This window comes from Galeopterus variegatus, unplaced genomic scaffold (genome assembly GCF_000696425.1).
Source record: "Galeopterus variegatus unplaced genomic scaffold, G_variegatus-3.0.2 Scaffold8883, whole genome shotgun sequence".
Lineage (NCBI taxonomy): Eukaryota > Metazoa > Chordata > Mammalia > Dermoptera > Cynocephalidae > Galeopterus > Galeopterus variegatus.
The window spans coordinates 21,613-38,347 of NW_007734994.1; the positions used below are offsets into that span (position 1 = coordinate 21,613).

Here is a 16,735-nt window from a genome sequence, read left to right on the forward strand (position 1 = left end):
TGGAAAAAAAAAAAAAAAAAAAAAAAAAAAAAAAAAAAAAAAGAATGTCATACACATTTTGATAGGAATTGCATTCAATCTGTAGATGGATTTGGGTAGAATGGCCATTTTAACAATATTAATTCTTCCAGTCCATGAACACATTATATCTTTCCTTTTGTGTCCTCCTTGATCTCTTTCTTTAAAGTTCTTTAGTTTTCATGATAGAGTTCTTTCACCTCCTTGGTTAAGTTTATAAATTATCTTTTCTTTCTTTCTTTCTTTCTTTCTTTCTTTCTTTCTTTCTTTCTTTCTTTCTTAGTTATTGTAAAAGGAATTATTTTCTTGATTTTTTTCAGAAAGTTCGTTATTAGTATATAGAAATGCTATTGACTTTTGTATGTTGATTTTGTATCCTGCAAATTTACTGAATTTGTTTATTAGTTGTAACTAACAGCTTTTTGTTATAATGTTTGGGGCTTACTAAAGACTGCAAATAGGAACAGTTTGACGTCCTCCTTTCCAATTTGGTTTCCTTTCATTTCTGTCTCTTTTCTAATTGCTCTGGCTAGGACTTCCATTATTATGTTGAACAGAAGTGGTTCAGGTGGCCGTTCTTGTCTTGTTCCTGATCTAAAAGAAAAAGCTTTCAGCTTTTCCCCACTCAGTACGATATTAGCAGTGGGTTTCTCAAATATGGCCTTTATTGTATTGAGGCACATACCTTCTATAACTAGTTAAGAGTTTTTTCATGAAGGAGTGTTGAACTTTTTCGAATGCTTTTTCTGCATCAATTGAGATGATCATATGGTTTTTGTCTTTCTTTCTGTTAATGTGGTGTATCACATTTATTGATTGGCATTATGTTAAACCACCCTGCATCTCTGGGATAAATCCCACTTGATCATAGCAAACAATATTCATAACGTGCTCCTGGATTCAGTTTGTTAATATCTTGTTGAGAATCTTCACATCTATGTCATCAGGGATATTGGCCTATAATTTTCTTTTCTTTCTTTTTGTTGTAGTTGTGTACTTGTCCAGCTTTGGAGCCAGAGCAATACTAGGCTCATAAAATGAGATGAGAAGTATTCCCTCCTCTTCAATTTTCTGTAATGATTGGAACAGTATTGTTATCAGTTCTTTAAATGTTTGACAGAATTCAGCACTGAAGGCATCAGGTCTTGACCTTTTTCTTAACGAAGACTTGTATTTCTGATTCAGTTTCCTCACTTATTATTGGTCTGTTCATGTTTTCTTTCTGTTCATAAGTTAATCTTGGGAGATTATACCTATCCAGGAAATTTCCATTTCTTCTATGTTATCAAATTTGTTGGAATATCGATGTTTCTAATAGTCCCTTATGCTTCTTTGTATTTCTGTGGCATCAATTGTAACATCCACTTTTCATTTTTGGTTTTATTTATTTGAGTCTTCTCTATTTTTTTATTGGTTATTCTGGCTAAAGCTTTGTCAATTTTGTTTACCTTTTCAACAATCCAACTCTTTATTTTCTTGATCTTTTCATTCCTTTTTTCTATTTCATGCCTTTCTGCTTGGAACTTTATTATTTCTTTCCTCCTGCCTATTTTGGGTTTAGTTTCTTGTTGCTTTTATGGTTCTTTTAGGAGCAATGTTAGATTAGAAATCATTCTTCTTTTTTGATGTAGGCATTTATTGCTATAATCATTTCCCTTAGAACTTCTTTTGCTATATCCTTTATATTTTGGTATGACTTTGAACCTCCAGGCTGGTTGTTTGGCCAGATGTGTGCAGGTTGCAGAGGGTCAACTGCCTATTTGGTGGTCTCTCTGAGATGTAGAGTCAGTGCCTGACCAGCTACAAGACCAAGCAGGGACAAACAGCTCTCAGGTTGTCTCTCCCAGGGGATGGCACACTGCTTGAAAAACTTTTGGGCTGGAACCAAGTGAGCCTTGCTGTAGGGGAGGGGTCAAGTGGCTCTGCACAGGACTGTCAATGGAGTCGATGTCACTGCCTGGCCAGGAGCTGGCATGCTTGGGCACAATAGGGCCAGGTGGCTCTATGGAGACCTGCTGGAGGAGGCATATCTGCCACCCAATCTGCTGTCCAACAGAGAGCAGACATGCACAGGTGCACAAAGGCCCAGCATCTCTGTAGAGGGCTGCTGGGTGGAGGTGAAGCTGCTGCTCAATTTGGTCCATCAGGGACCAGGCATGCATCAGTGCAGCAGGGACTGGCAGCTCTATGGAGGGCCACTGGATCAGCTGCAAAGCCTGGACTAAACCTGTAAGAACAAAGTAGGGCCTGAATAGGGCCCTACTGTGGAGAGGCAAAGAAACTGCTCTACCTGCTGTAAATCAGGATGCAGGTGTACACTTATTAAGCAGATCTATGGAGGGACACTGAATCAGCTGAGGTCATGGCAACTCTGTAGAGGCCTACTGTGCTTGTTCTGCTGTTGGTCAGGGACCAGGTGTACATTGGTGCAACAGGGCCTGGCATCTCAGTGGAGGGTTGCCAGTGGGAGGCAAAGTTGCTACAGTGGTGGCTGTCTGTTGGCTTGGGCACCTGTGGGCCTGGTAGGCCTGCAGATGTGCAGGTCAGGTCATAAAAATGTGGTGGACATATGCTTATTTGCACTTTTCCTCCTACCGAAGTCTGCCTGTTCTCCTTTGGTGAGGAGTGCCAGATGGGTTCAGGCATTGTGGTCTCAGCCTTCTGTTAGGCCTAGGCTACAGGCAGCTGAGGTCCTGGTTCTGCTGGCATCCATGTGAATGTGGTAGAATGAAGGTAGGGACTCAGGATGGAGGGAGTCACTTTTCACCAGCCCGTAAGGCAGGATGCACTCTAGCAGCAGGTTTAGTTTCAAGATGTTGTTATGACATAGCTGCTGAAGTCAGGAAATGGGATTGCTCTTTCTTGGTTTCTACTATGAGGCCATGAAGTTGCATTAACTCCCAGCTACTTTCCAAACAGGGTATCAGGCCTGAGGGGACCGGAGGACTCTCCTATGGCAGGGATTGCTGGTATTCATGGCAGCAGTGTAAACTGCTGGGCATTTCCAGATTACCTTCTCCCCACCTTTTAGCCTATTCCTGTAGAGAGACAGTGAGGCAGAGGTAGGATGCCCTGCTCTGCCCTCTATGGTGCTGAGTGAGAGGGAAAAACACACACAGTTTTTTATTTGCTCTCCTGGCACAATGAGCACAGCAGACCAACTTCTGGTTTTCCCCAGCGGGGGGGGGTCCCCAAGAGCAAGCAATCAAGCACTTTTTCAGCAGACACCCATTGGGTGTCCTCTAGTTCAATTCTGATACTATCTACTTGAGGATAGCAGGAGATCCCACAGAGTGAGGGCTCAGTCCTCAAGACTGCCCCCCACTTCAGGTGCCAGTCACAAATTCAGACATCTGGAAAATCTGACCAGCTGGCTATAAATCAGGTTTCCAACTAACACCCTACCCAACTGACACCATAAAATACGTCTACAGGAAAGAATCTCTCCCATTGAAAGCTACTTCAGAGTGTTAGAAGTGAGTGTTCCACGAGATGCTTAGATATCAACATAGGGATATAAGAAACAAACAAACAAAAAAAAAAAACGAGGAAACATGACACCCCCAAAGGAGTACAATAAATCTTCAGGACCAGACCCAAAAGAAAAGGAAATCTATGTAATGGTTGTAAAGGAACTCTACATAATAATCTTATGAAAACTCAATGAGATGCAAGAAAGTACAGACAGACAACACAACAAAGTGAGACAAGCAATTACAGATCTGAAGGAGAAATTTAAGAGAGAGAGATACCATAAAAATGAATGAAGCAAAAATCTTGGAAATGAAGAATTTATTAAATGAAACAATAACTACAAGCAAGAGCTTAAGCAACAGGCTACATAAGGCAGAAGAAAGAGTTTCTAAACTTGAAGGTGTGGTTTTGAATTGGCCCAGTTTGACAGAGGAGAATGTGAAGGAGAAGAGGAAGAAAAGCCTGTGAGATCTATGGGACAACTTTAAGTGTACAAACATCCATATTATGGATATTCTAGAAGGGAAAGAGAAGAGAAAAGGCACGGAAAATGTTTTAAACAAAATAATAGCTGGAAAATTCCGAAGTGTTGAGAGACATGTAGACTTCCAGATCCAAGAGGCTCCAAGATCCTAAACAGATTTAGCCCAAAAAGGTTCTGTCTGTACACATTGCAGGCAAATTGTCAAAAGTCCAAAACAAAGAGAGAATTCTAAAAATAGCAAGAGAAAAGCATCAAGTAATGTATAAGGGAATCTTCATAAGAGTAGCAGCAGATTTCTCAGCAGGAACCTTACATGCCAGGACAAACAATAAAAAAAGAAAGAAATGAAATAAAGATTTGTAAAACAACTGTGAAAAAATTAATAAAATGTCAGGAGTAAGGAAATACCTTTTCTCAACAACCTTGAATGTAAATGGATTAAATTGACCATGTAAAAGATATAGGCTGGCTGGCTGGATTAAAAAACAAGACCCAACTGTTCAGCCTACAAGAAACTAACTTCACTGGTAAAGATATGTATAGACTAATGGTGAAGGAATGGAAAAAGATATCTCATACAAATGGAAATCAAAAATGAGCAGGAGTAGATATACTTATATAGGATAAAATAAACTTTAAGTCCACAATTATAAAGAGATAAGAAGGACATTACATATTGATGAAGGTATCAATTCAGCAAGAGGACAGTGCAATTGTAAGCATATATACATAAAACATTGGAACACTCAGATAAATAAAACAAATACTATTGGATCTAAAGGGAGAGACAGACTGCAATACAACAATAGTTAGGAACTTCAACACCCCTCTCACAACACTGGACAGATAATCTAGACAATAAAGAAATATTGGATTTAAACTGTATGATAGACTAAATGGATTTGACATTTACAGAACATTTTATCCCACAACTGCAGACTATACATTTTTCTCATCAGCATATGGATCATTCTCAAGGATAGACCACATGTTAGGCCATAAATCAAGCTTCAACAAATTTTTAAAAATTGAAATCATATCAAATATCTTTTCAGACCAAAATGGAATTAAACTAGAAATTAATAACAAACTAAACTTTGGAAAACTGTACAGATACACAGAAACAAAACAACATTCTCCAGAATGACCAAAGGAACAGAGAAGAAACTAAGTAGGGAACCTAAAAATGCCTTGAAACAAATTGATACAGTAGCACATTATATGAAAATCTGTAGGATACAACAAAAGCAATACTAAGAGGGAAGTTTATTGCAATAAGTATGTACATTAAAATAAGAAAAATTTTCCAAATAAACCACCCAACGTTGCACCTAAATGAGTTAGAAAAGTAAGAAAAAACCTAATTCAAAAATTACACTTATTATTATCAGTGACCCTGTCGTCGTCATCATCACCCGAAGTTCATAGTTTATATTAGGGTTCACTCTTGGTGTTGTATATTCTATCGGTTTTGACAAATGTATAGTGATGTGTATCTACCATTACAGTGTCACTACAGAATAGTTTCACTGCCCTAAATATCCTCTGTGCTCCACCTATTCATCCCTCTCTTCTCCCAGCCCCTGGTAACCCCTGGTGTTTTTACTGCCTCCATAGTTTTTCTTTTCCAAAATCTCCTATGGTTGGAATCATACAGTATGTAGCCTTTTCAGATTGGCTTCTTTCACTTAGTACTAGGCATTTAAGGCCTTCTGTGTCCTTTTGTGACTTGACAGGTCATTTCTTTTTAGCACTGAATTATATTCCATTATATGAATGCACCATGGTTTATTTATACATGCACCTACTGAAGGCCATCTTGGCTGTTTCCAAGTTTGGGCAAATATGAATAAAGCTGCTATAAACACCCATGTGCAGGTTTTTGTGTGTACATGCATTTTGCAGGCTGTAATTCTTAATCTTTAGTCTTAGTATCTCAAAACGGTGGCTGGTAAAACTTGGCCCAAAGACTGAAGCTGTAAATCTTATTTCTGTTATGCCTCCTCACCAAGGCAATCATCTCAAATGTCAGCAGAGTCAAAAAAAGTTTGAAAAAATCATGGCAGAAGTATCTAGTCACAGTATCCAGAGGTTTTTGTACTCAGGAATGATTAGACCAAGAGTATCCGGAAAGTGCAGACTAGATGCAATCATGAACCTCCCTTTGATTGCACAATACCTTGAAACTTGCTGTGATTGCTTTTAACCTACATAGTGTAGGTTGTGCTCATGGAAGCAGGGACAGGAAAATGGCCTGCACAAGCCCTTTTAAAAAGGGCAGGACAACCAGAACACATGGTGGTGCCCCAATAGCTTTAATGTAGATCCAGGTGAAAAGTGAGCACTGAAAACAGGCTAGGATAGATGAGTTGGATCAAAGCTCACAGACACCTGGAGAAGAAAATCCAAAGTGTATTTAATGAAATGTAGACATTCTTTTAAGAAACTCTCTCCTTCAATGTTCATCATTAAAGGTTAAATATTTTTAGACTGCTCAAGGACTTTGTGAAATCATTTATTTTCTAGTTATCCACGTTATTCTTATTTGCTACCACACTGTGCCCAAGCTCTAACCCCATCAAAATTGTGCAGAAGATGCTGCCTTTACACCTGCCACCCTGCGGCCCCTCCTCAGTACCTGCTGAGGAACCTACCTGGGAAGAGAGCGGAAGCTGATGGCCTCTGGTTTCCTGTGCTGTGGATGCTGCTTCTGCTTTCCTGTTTGTTTTGTTTTCCTTTGCTGGTGATTCTGAAATCAGTTTTTACAATGTTTATGGATATTCCCTGATTTGAGAAAATCTGATATCTTTAAATATTAAAACTACAAAAACAAAACAATTAGGAACCAGTTATTTACCTAACAAAAGGGTTGTTGTTGGAATTTTCCCTGAAGAACTCCTTAAAAATATCAAACTCTGCTAATACATTATCATATATAATTGAATTTGCAAAAATTAGATTCACATACAGCTTAACAGGGACACCCACAGTACACTTTCAGCAGATGTCCCAAAACTGCCAGTGTGAGTCTACCAAGATTTCTATAGGGAGGGTCCAGCCCAGGGCCTTTTCAGTAGGGGAGGTTCAATAAGATAAGCAACCATTCCCTTCAGTAACAACTGTATGTGTTATTAATATATAAATTTAAAAAGGAAGAAAACAGCAAGTCAAGGCTTTTCAATAAGTATAACCATTATGAAAACAGAATCACATGAAGGTGCTTTTCAAGTAGTGTGTGTGGTCACACCAACTCCATTCCCATGGGTGGTGTGGCTGAGTCACAGCATGAACTAGCCCTGCCATCTGTCTGTCCTCACAGGGAGTTTCCAGGCTGACAAAGCACCTCAAAACTTTAGCTTTAGTCCTCAGATAGGATTTGACTGGCTTGAAGTCTGGTAAAGGAAGATATTAACAGACATTGAAAGAGGGAGACATTGATGTCCAACTCAAATGTAGAAGTCCCATCATTATTTCATGATGATAATTAACTTCAAGCTAATCGACCACTGTGAAGCTAAACAGAGATGATGTTTAAATTTAACATTAACTATTGCCAAGGTAATATTCTTTTTTTGCCCCAGTGACAAGAGATGAGTGAAATCAAAGCATTAGCATAATAGGATATTTTATGGGCTGGCCAGTTAGCTCAGTTGGTTAGAGCACAGCCTTATAACACCAGGGTCCTGGCCAGCCACCAGAAAAGAAAAAAGAGTAGGATTTTAGAGCTAAGGAACAAACTTTTCTATCCAAGTTGGAAGAGCTGTTCTCTGTAGAGATTGTCCATTGTTGGGCATCTCCAGTGGCCGCATGGGACCCCAACAGGTTTTTCCTTTCCCTAGAGGGTTGGGGCCAAAGGGATGGCCCTTTTCTTCCCCCCAGGATGCAGGACAAAAAGAGATTCCAAGAGATATGTGAGCACCCCGCTGGTCTCCCAGATACGGAACAAACACATACACACGCAAAGGGGGTTCTGTCAGGCAGTTCCGTTTATTGTAACACAAAAGATCGTATTTATATGCTTAGCAGGTGGGGATTTCCAAGCCTAGGCCAATCCTTGAAAAGGTCAAATGTGCACGTGCCTTGTCTCTCTATGCTTAGCCCTCCCCCTTAACTTCCCTTGGGTGCCACCTTTTATCCTTTTAGGCCATCTGTTGTTTTTGCTTAGAAAAAGTGCGTGGTCCCATAGTCCACGTTCTACAAGTTGGCTTAGAAAAGATCATAAATCTAGACAGTGCCAGAACCAGATCTCAAAATTTGCAGATTAGTGTTTTTTCTTATCCTTCCATACCCATTTCATGTTGCCCAGGACAGACATTTATTTCCACAGAGAAATCAACTATTGTTGGGAGTCATATTATTTCATTGTAGCCACATGCTGGTGGCTTTGCTGGCTTTGCTGGCAGCTTCACACAAGCTGCTTTTCAGCAATTGGAGTGTCTACAGTGACAATATGTAACTAAACCAAGCTTTCTGGACCTGCATGCAGAGACAGAGCCCACTCTATTTCCGTTCTGTGTTAAGATTGGGCTGGTGGCTTGTTTTGTGTCTTACATATTAACTGCAGCATTATGAACACTGTTTTACACCTCAGTTTCAAGATTTGTATGAAAGCAGGGGGAGGAATATAAACTGTGATAAATAAAAGCAAGTGTAGGCATTTAGAGCTAAAAAAAGAAGAGTAGTTCAAGAAATACTGTTTTGAATAAACTGATAGTGGTTTTGTTAGAGGTTGGAATTTAGATGAATATTTTCCCTGCTTCTCTCTCTCACTCGCTTGCTGTCTCGTTCTCTTTTTTCTTTTTTCATTTCAATTTTCCAGCGTTCTTTTATGTATTTCATGTAAAAACTACAGAGACTTGTTTTAAAGATAAAGTCCCTTAGAGACATTTAATGTGAGGGTGATTCACACACAAGAAGTTGAGGAAATAAATTCACACTCAGTAGAGAATTCCAAATATTAGACTTTGTGTCTTTTTTTCTTTCTTATTTTTATTCCTTATTCATTAGCAGAAGAGCTGAGAAGCGGTGTCGAGATCACTGATAACATTTCTATTGCTTTTCCCTCCCTGGAAGGAAAGTGCTCTGTGGTCGTCATCTGTTTATATCTAAGAACCCATCCTGGTTTGACTCCTTCCCTGTTTCTCTCCCCTGTTCTTTACTTCCTGTCTTTCTCCTCTTAATGGTTTGTCTGACTGATGTGCTTTTAGATATTGCCTTTGATCAGTCCCACAGCATGGTAAAAGAAATAATGGACATTACTGTGAAATGAACAAGAAAGTTGTCACATAAGACATAATAAATGCTAACAAATGAGGAGAGAGTGTAAGTCCCCTTGAAGTTGTTTTTGGGGTTTTTGTTTTTTGTTTTTTATTTTATTTCTTTGCAGCTTGTTGGTATGGGGATTAGAGCCCTTGACCTTGATGTTGTCCCTTGAAGTTTGCATTCTGAGTTCCACCAAATCTTGCTAGATGGCTGTAGGGTGGAACTGGTGACTATACAGGGGTGGGCAGTGATGCTAAATGAGATGTTGGAGATACAATCTGGACATCTGTCTCCACTGAGTGATTAGATGTTGGTCCTGCTGGCTGTAGAAGCGGATACTGACAAAAGCAGATTCAGATAAAGACCTTAAGGGCCATTTTAGTCCACTGAGGTCTAGGTGCCCTCACAGCACAGAATCCCATTCTAGAAAGAGCCAATTAGACAGGCTTTGTTCTTGGACCCAACGGCGTGTTTAACTCATGGTGAGAGTCATGGAGGACTTCTGCACCCCACCATGCCTGATGTAATCACTGTCCAGTGTAGTCCAGCCTGAGCACATCCACATTGTAGGTGGAAACTCCACTGCCCAAATGGCCACCATTGTCCTGCATGTCCAGGGACCAAGCCTTCTGGGGCACCAGAACCTTCCAAATGAAGAAGGGCCTGGAGATTGAAGTGACCAGTGGGGAGTGGCATAAGTAGGTGAGGAGAGATGTTTAGGGGGAAGCCCCTATGTATGTAACCCAAGATGGTCCTTTTCAGGGTAGAGGGTTTGGCTCTGAGTCATGGGCACTTGGTTGCAGGGAAGCGAGAGAGAGTAGATTCTGAAGGGTAGGGCCACCAATCATCCCAGGAGGCGGTCCTGCCCAGGGGAACCCTCCAACCCCATCCAAGATCTTGTTAGACAAGGATATCATGAACTTCTCAGAACACAGACAGTTTGTGCAAAAAAAAAAAAAAAAAAAGAGAGAGAGAGAGAGAGAGACACTAGGTGGGAGGTAGGAAAGCTTGGCAATCTGGGTTTACAAGACTTCTGCTTGAGAGAGCAGTGCCACCTCCAGGAGAGAGGTACAAGAAAACTGTGTCTGAGTTCAGGATATGACCTGCCTAGCCTGAGGTGCCTGGCAGATATCTGAGTGGAGGGGAATAGTTATAGTCTATCTAAGTATTAGTAATGACACAGACACCACCCTGACTACTCTATGGGCTAATTTGTATCCCCCCCAAATTATGTTGCAATCCTAACCCCAGGAATTTCAAAGGGTGGCTGCATTTGAGATGGGTTAGGTTAAAATGAGGCTGTTGTGACTGTTGTCCTTACAACAAGAGAGCATTAGGACATATGTAGACACACCAGGGGTAACTGTGCACATATGAAGAGGAACTGACCATATGAAGAGGAAGAGAGAAGGCAAACATCTGCCAGCCAAAGAGAGAGCCTTATAGAAAACCAATCCTGCAGCACCTTGATCTTCAACATCCAGCCTCCAGAACTGGGAGAAAATGCATTTCTGGTGTTTAAGTGGCCCAGTTTGTGTTGTTTTGTATGGCAGCCCAAGCAAACCCATACAAGCAGCCAATCTGAAATCTAGAGTAATGTGATGGGCTGTCTCTATTCATACCAACAGGAGACTTGTTATACTCCATTTGGTGAGGAGGTGCTATCATTCATAGCTTCTGTTGAAGTTAGTGATAAGTCTCTATTATGAGTTAAGTTGTGTTCTCTGTTCCCTTAAATTTATAGTTTAAAGTCCTAATCCACACTACCATAGAATGTGATGTTATTTTGCAATACTGCCATTGCAGTTGTAATTAGTTAATCCAGTACGACTGATGTCCTTATAAATTGGGGGAATTTGTGCACAGACCACACAGGGAGAACATTATGGAAAGATGAAGGCAAACATCAGGGTGATGATTCTACAAGCCAAGGGATGTCACAGGTTGCCTGTACACTGCCAGAAGCTAGAGGAGAGACATGAACCAGATTCTGTAGGATCAGAGTGATTGAGGTGACCTCCTTTTGGAACTCCCATCTGAATCTTAATTACCAGCCTTGCTGATTTATAGAATTAAAACTGCCATGTACAGACAAGACTCAGAATATGAATCCAAAAGTACATGTGGTTTCAATCTGAAACACACTGTATCAGGTGCCCTTGCTGCAAAGGAGGTTGTATCTAGTAAGAATATAGGGAGACCCAGGAGAAAAGGCGGTGTTCACAACATGAAACAGAAATGAAGGTCTCACATTAGTTGGGTTACTATGAATCCGGTAAGTATTAGTCTCTTACGGGTGGCAAATACATGGCTCATTGCCCTACAATGGCTGTAGGATTAAAATTTAGAATTTAGTAGAGTCATATCAAAACTTGTAATAATAACTGGTTCTTTATCTGGGAGAGAGGGACAAACAGTTTTTCCAACTGTGTAGTACAATGCATTGAAGACTGACAAGTTAGTTTATTAGATAAGAACAAACTTTTTTTTTTTTTTTTTAAAGATGACCGGTAAGGGGATCTTAACCCTTGACTTGGTGTTGTCAGCACCACGCTCACCAAGTGAGCAACTGGCCATCACTATATGGGATCCCAACCCGTGGCCTTGGTGTTATCAGCACCACACTCTCCCGAGTGAGCCACAGGCCGGCCCAGAACAAACTTTTTTAATGGCTTAGAAGAGAGCTACCATATTAATTTCTCATTTGTTTAACCATTTAAAGGAAAATAGATGCATGATTTTTTCATCCTCTCAAATGCATCTGCAAAAATAAACATGGGTTCTAGAATAGCAATACCTATATGACAACTAATAAAAGTGAAATTACTTATTAATATCATGCGGTAATCGGCCCACATTCAAATTTCCCCGTTATTCTCACAATGCCCCAGGTTGTCAAACCAGGATTTAATAAAGAAACAGAATTCCACCTCGTAATAACGTGGAAAGAAACCTGTCTTGATCCATCAGGTCTTGTTCTCCTGGTAGCAAGAATCCCTGCTGAGAAAATAAACAAAATTTTCTCTTTCAATCCCTAAAGAATGACCGCAGAGACTTCTGGGAAATGTAGTCTCGCCCTCCAGTGACGTCACCAGCCCAGGCGCACTAAACAGCTGCTCCAAGTTCCTTATGTACTTGTGGGATTCAGCTCTGCAGTGACCACACCAGCTTTTCTGGGTTTCTTCTGCGCATGTGCGGCTTCTCCGCCATCTTTTATCAGGAGTTCCCGGATGCTGCGGACGCTTCAGCACTGCTCGATTCAGCTCTGCAGTGACCACACCAGCTTTTCTGGGTTTCTTCTGCGCATGTGCGGCTTCTCCGCCATCTTTTATCAGGAGTTCCCGGATGCTGCGGACGCTTCAGCACTGCTCCTCAGATCCTGGGGTCGGATTATGCGTCCGTGAAGGTGGGTGGAGGGTGAAAGAGGAGCCCCCGGGCCTCGGGGTGCCGGGACGGTGTCCCCGCACTTGGGGGGCAGAAGCGCCGCGGGCCTCGGGCGGGCGGGGCCTGACGTGCGGCGCGAGCGCGGACCCGGGCCGGGCCGGGGAAGGGGCGCCCGGGCTGCGCTTTCCAGACGGTTCCGTCAGAGGACGGCGCTGCCAGGTGTGCAGAAGCTGGTTCCAGATGTCCCAGGACGGGGGCTCAGGTCCAAGGTGGCGACGGGAACGTGGGTGGGGGTGTGTGAAGACAGCGAGCCTGGGAGGTGTGAGGAGGTCCCGTTCCAGCTCCGCCATCAGGAACCTGGTACCGAACCATGGGACGTTCACTTCACCATCTGTAGCGTGAGCGTGTGGACATTAGTGTGATGCCCCAGATCCCACAGGTGAATCTGAGACTGTGAGCTGTGTGCAGACTGTTCCTCTGTGGCTGCTGTGGTCGTGGGTGTCTCGGTGTCTCTCCTTGACGTCAGGTTTCTGGTCCCTCCTGCCCTGTGCGGCCGGCCTGGCGCTCCTGGTTTGAGTTTACAGAAGATGATACACAACCTTGTTTCCAGGACAGTGACTTCTAGGAAGGAGATTGGGGCACTGGATGTCGGTCCCATTTTCTTTGGAGTGAAGGAGGTGTGACAAACTTTGAAAGACGGTGTCCTGTGAATAGAAAGCCCACCTGGGGGAGCATCACTGTGGCCGGAACCCTCTCAGTACTGCTTCAGGGCAGAGGCAAGAGAGTCCCAGAAAGTTGAAGATCCCAGCTTTGCACAGTCTAAACAATGATTGTGTCTAGTGCTTAGAGCGCACCAGGGTTGGCAGCTAATACCTCATTCAATGGGTATCTGAGACTGGATGGTATCAGAAGGTTTGGGTTAACTTTCAGAAGGGAGAGGTGAATTAGACTGAGATGAGAGTCAAGGACCCAGGAGGTGTTACTTATTGAAGAGGGTTTGAGGGTGTTCTGTGGAGTGCAGGAATAACCTGTCACCGCTGAGAGGATCTGTCTGCAGTGCTCTCTGAACACGCTCCCATTCCATCAATCTTCCCTCACTGTTCCCAGTGTCTGAGCTCTCAAAACCCAGCCTATGACCAAATTTGGCATCTAGAGATGTGCTGATGGTTCTCTATCTTCATAGTTCTTTTCTGGTCATTCATGAGTGGTTTTCCCCATATTTCTGCCTTGTAAGAGAAGTAAAAATAAATGGATATGAGGAAATGTGACTTGCCCAGGGTCACATCATTTGTTGATGTTAGACATCCTGTTTGGCTAGCGTTTTCCATTTTGACACATTTAAGTCAAAACAAGTGTTTGTTCACTTTTGAGATTATTTTTATAATGCTGAAGTCAACTGAGAGCAAACGTTGCTTTAACATTGCCTTAAACATCCCTATCCTTTTTTTAATTTATTTTTTTTATTGGTTTTGTATATTCATGAAGTAAGAAGCGGATTGTCACCCCTCATGCCCATGATGTGGGGGCTAGATTCATACTGGCTATATGCCCATTACCACAAATTGCATTTGTACCCCATGTCCCCCACCCAATTATCCCCAACCTCCCTCCCCCTCTCCCCTTCACCTCCACTCTACTTTGTAGCCCATAGAACGTTCACTCCCTCTGCAAGTCCAATGCACTAATGTGGTCTTTCTTCCCTTCCTTCTTTCTCTCTTAGCTCCCACATATGAGTGAGCACATGTGGTATTTATCCCTCTGTGCTTTGTTTATTTCATGCAACATAAGTTTCTCTAGGCTCATCCATGTTGTTGCGAATGCAAGTGTTTCATTTCATTCTTTTTTATGGCAAAGTAGTATTCCATGGTGTATATATACCACAGTTTCCTTAGCCAATCATCCATCAGTGGACATTTAGGTTGGTTCCATATCTTGGCTATTGTTAACAGAGCTGTGATGAACATGGGAGTGCAGGTATCCCTTCAACATGATGATTTCCATTCTTCTGGGTATATACCCAGAAGTGGGATTGCTGGATCGTATGGAAGATCTATCTGTAGTTGTTTGAGAAAACTCCATACTGTTTTCCATAGTGGTTGTACTAATTTACAGTCCCACCAACAGTGTAGGAGTGTTCACTTCTCCCCACACCCTTGCCAGCATTTGTTATTCACTGTCTTTTTGGTTATAGCTAGTCTAACTGGGGTGAGGTGGTATCTCATTGTAGTTTTAATTTACATTTCCCTGATGACTAGTGATGTTGAGCATTTTTTCATGTACCTGTGGGCCATTTGTATGTATGTCTTCCTTTGACAATTGTCTATTCAGCTCTTTTGCCCATTTTTTAACTGGGTTATTTGGTTCTTTACTATATAATTGTTTGAGTTCCTTGTATATTCTGGATATTAATCCCTTGTCAGGTGCATAGTTAGAAAAAATTTTCTCTTACTCTGTAGGTTGTTGTTTTCCTCTGTTGATTGTTTCCTGTGAAGAAGCTTTTCAGTTTGATATAATCCCATTTGTTTTGGGTTTTTTGTTTTGTTTTGTTTTGTTTTTGCTGCTGTGCTTTCAGGCTCCTGATCATAAAGTCTGTGGCCAGACCTAGTAGCTGGAGTGTTTCACTTATATTTTCCCTTAGTAATTTTACAGTTTGGGGACTTAAACTTAAGTCTTTAATCCATTTTGAGTTCATTTTAGTGTATGGCAAAAGATGCATATCTAGTTTCATTCTTCTGTATGTGGATATCCAGTTTTCCCAGCACCACTTGTTGAAGAGGCAGTCTTTTCTCCAATGTAGATTTTTTGTTGCCTTTGTCCAATATCAGATGGCTATAAGCCTGAGGGGTGCTTTCTGCATTCTCAGTCCTACTCCACTGGTCTGAATGTCTATTTTTATATGAGTACCATGCTGTTTGGGTTACAATAGCTTTGTGGTGTAATTTATGCCTCTGCCTTTATTTTTCTTGCTCAGGATTGCTTTAGCTATTCAGTGTCTTTTTTGTTGTTCCATATGAAGGTAAGATTATTTTTTAAATTTCTGTGAAGAATGTCATTGATATTTAAATAGGAATTGCATTGAATCTGTAGATCGTTTTGGGTATTGTAGGCATTTTCACAATGTTAATTCTTCCAATCCAGGAGCATGGAATATCTTTCCACCTTTTTCTGTCTTTTAAAATTTCTCTCAGAAGTGCCTTGTAGTTCTTATTGTAGAGGTCTTTCACCTCCTTAGTTAAATTGTTCCCTAGGTGTTTTATTTCTTGTGTGAAAATTGTAAGTGGGCTTACTTTATTTCTCTTCAGTGCTTTCTTTGGATTATGTCACCTCAAAAGGTAAATAATATAAGTATTTCTCACTTAATGTCAGTAACCTATCCTTTAAAATCATAACTTTTGCAGGAATATATTGGAGGCAATTTTACATTTAAAATGGGGAAATTAGATTGCACTTCCTTTCTATTGAAAACCAATTTCTTAAATGTAACTAAAATGCTAGTATGCTTCAAAAAGTTCATGGAAAGATTTCTGTTCTCTTTCCATTCTATTTTTCCCTGAACTTTTGAAAATACTTTGATACAATGCATTACTTACTTATAAGAAACACCATTTTTATATTGTATGTTTTTAAAGTAAACAACTTTATGTGACATAAAAGACAGTACAAAACAAAACTTACAACTTGGTTTACTGATGTGCAAATAATTGTTTTTTATGATTGATATAGCCTCTATTAGGGCTAGAAACTGCACTGAAGTACATGTAGTTAATGTTGTGATTTTCAAAACTTCTACCTGTGGTTGTAAAGTTGTACTGATGGTATTTGACTTGTAATTTAAGACTTTCTCACCCACATAATTTTGTTAAGTATGTTTTGTGGTTTGGGGACTTAGATGTATTATTCAGCATTTGCTGTGTAAGAAACAAATCACACTCCAATGTCTTGAAAAACCCAGCCATCTTATTTTTTGGAAGTTCTATGGATCCACATCTTGGGGTACATTTGGCTGGGCAGTTCTCATTCTAGTGCTCCCTTGATTACAAATGTGGATTTAGTCACCTGGTATCTTGACTGAGGTTGTTTGGTTAAAGATGGCTTCGCTCACATGTCCTGTGG

At 41.0% G+C, this 16,735-nt stretch overlaps 1 protein-coding gene across 1 annotated transcript in view; it reads left to right on the forward strand.

Annotated features, from left to right (window-relative positions):
* LOC103608819 (RB-associated KRAB zinc finger protein-like) overlaps nucleotides 1-12,642 on the forward strand; it is a 30,265-nt gene extending 17,623 nt beyond the window's left edge. Inside the window, 2 exon segments of the mRNA XM_008593209.1 lie at nucleotides 7,296-7,371; nucleotides 12,459-12,642. Of these exon segments, the coding sequence (XP_008591431.1) occupies nucleotides 7,296-7,371; nucleotides 12,459-12,642 (260 nt within the window).
* Nucleotides 12,643-16,735: the final 4,093 nt, after the last annotated feature.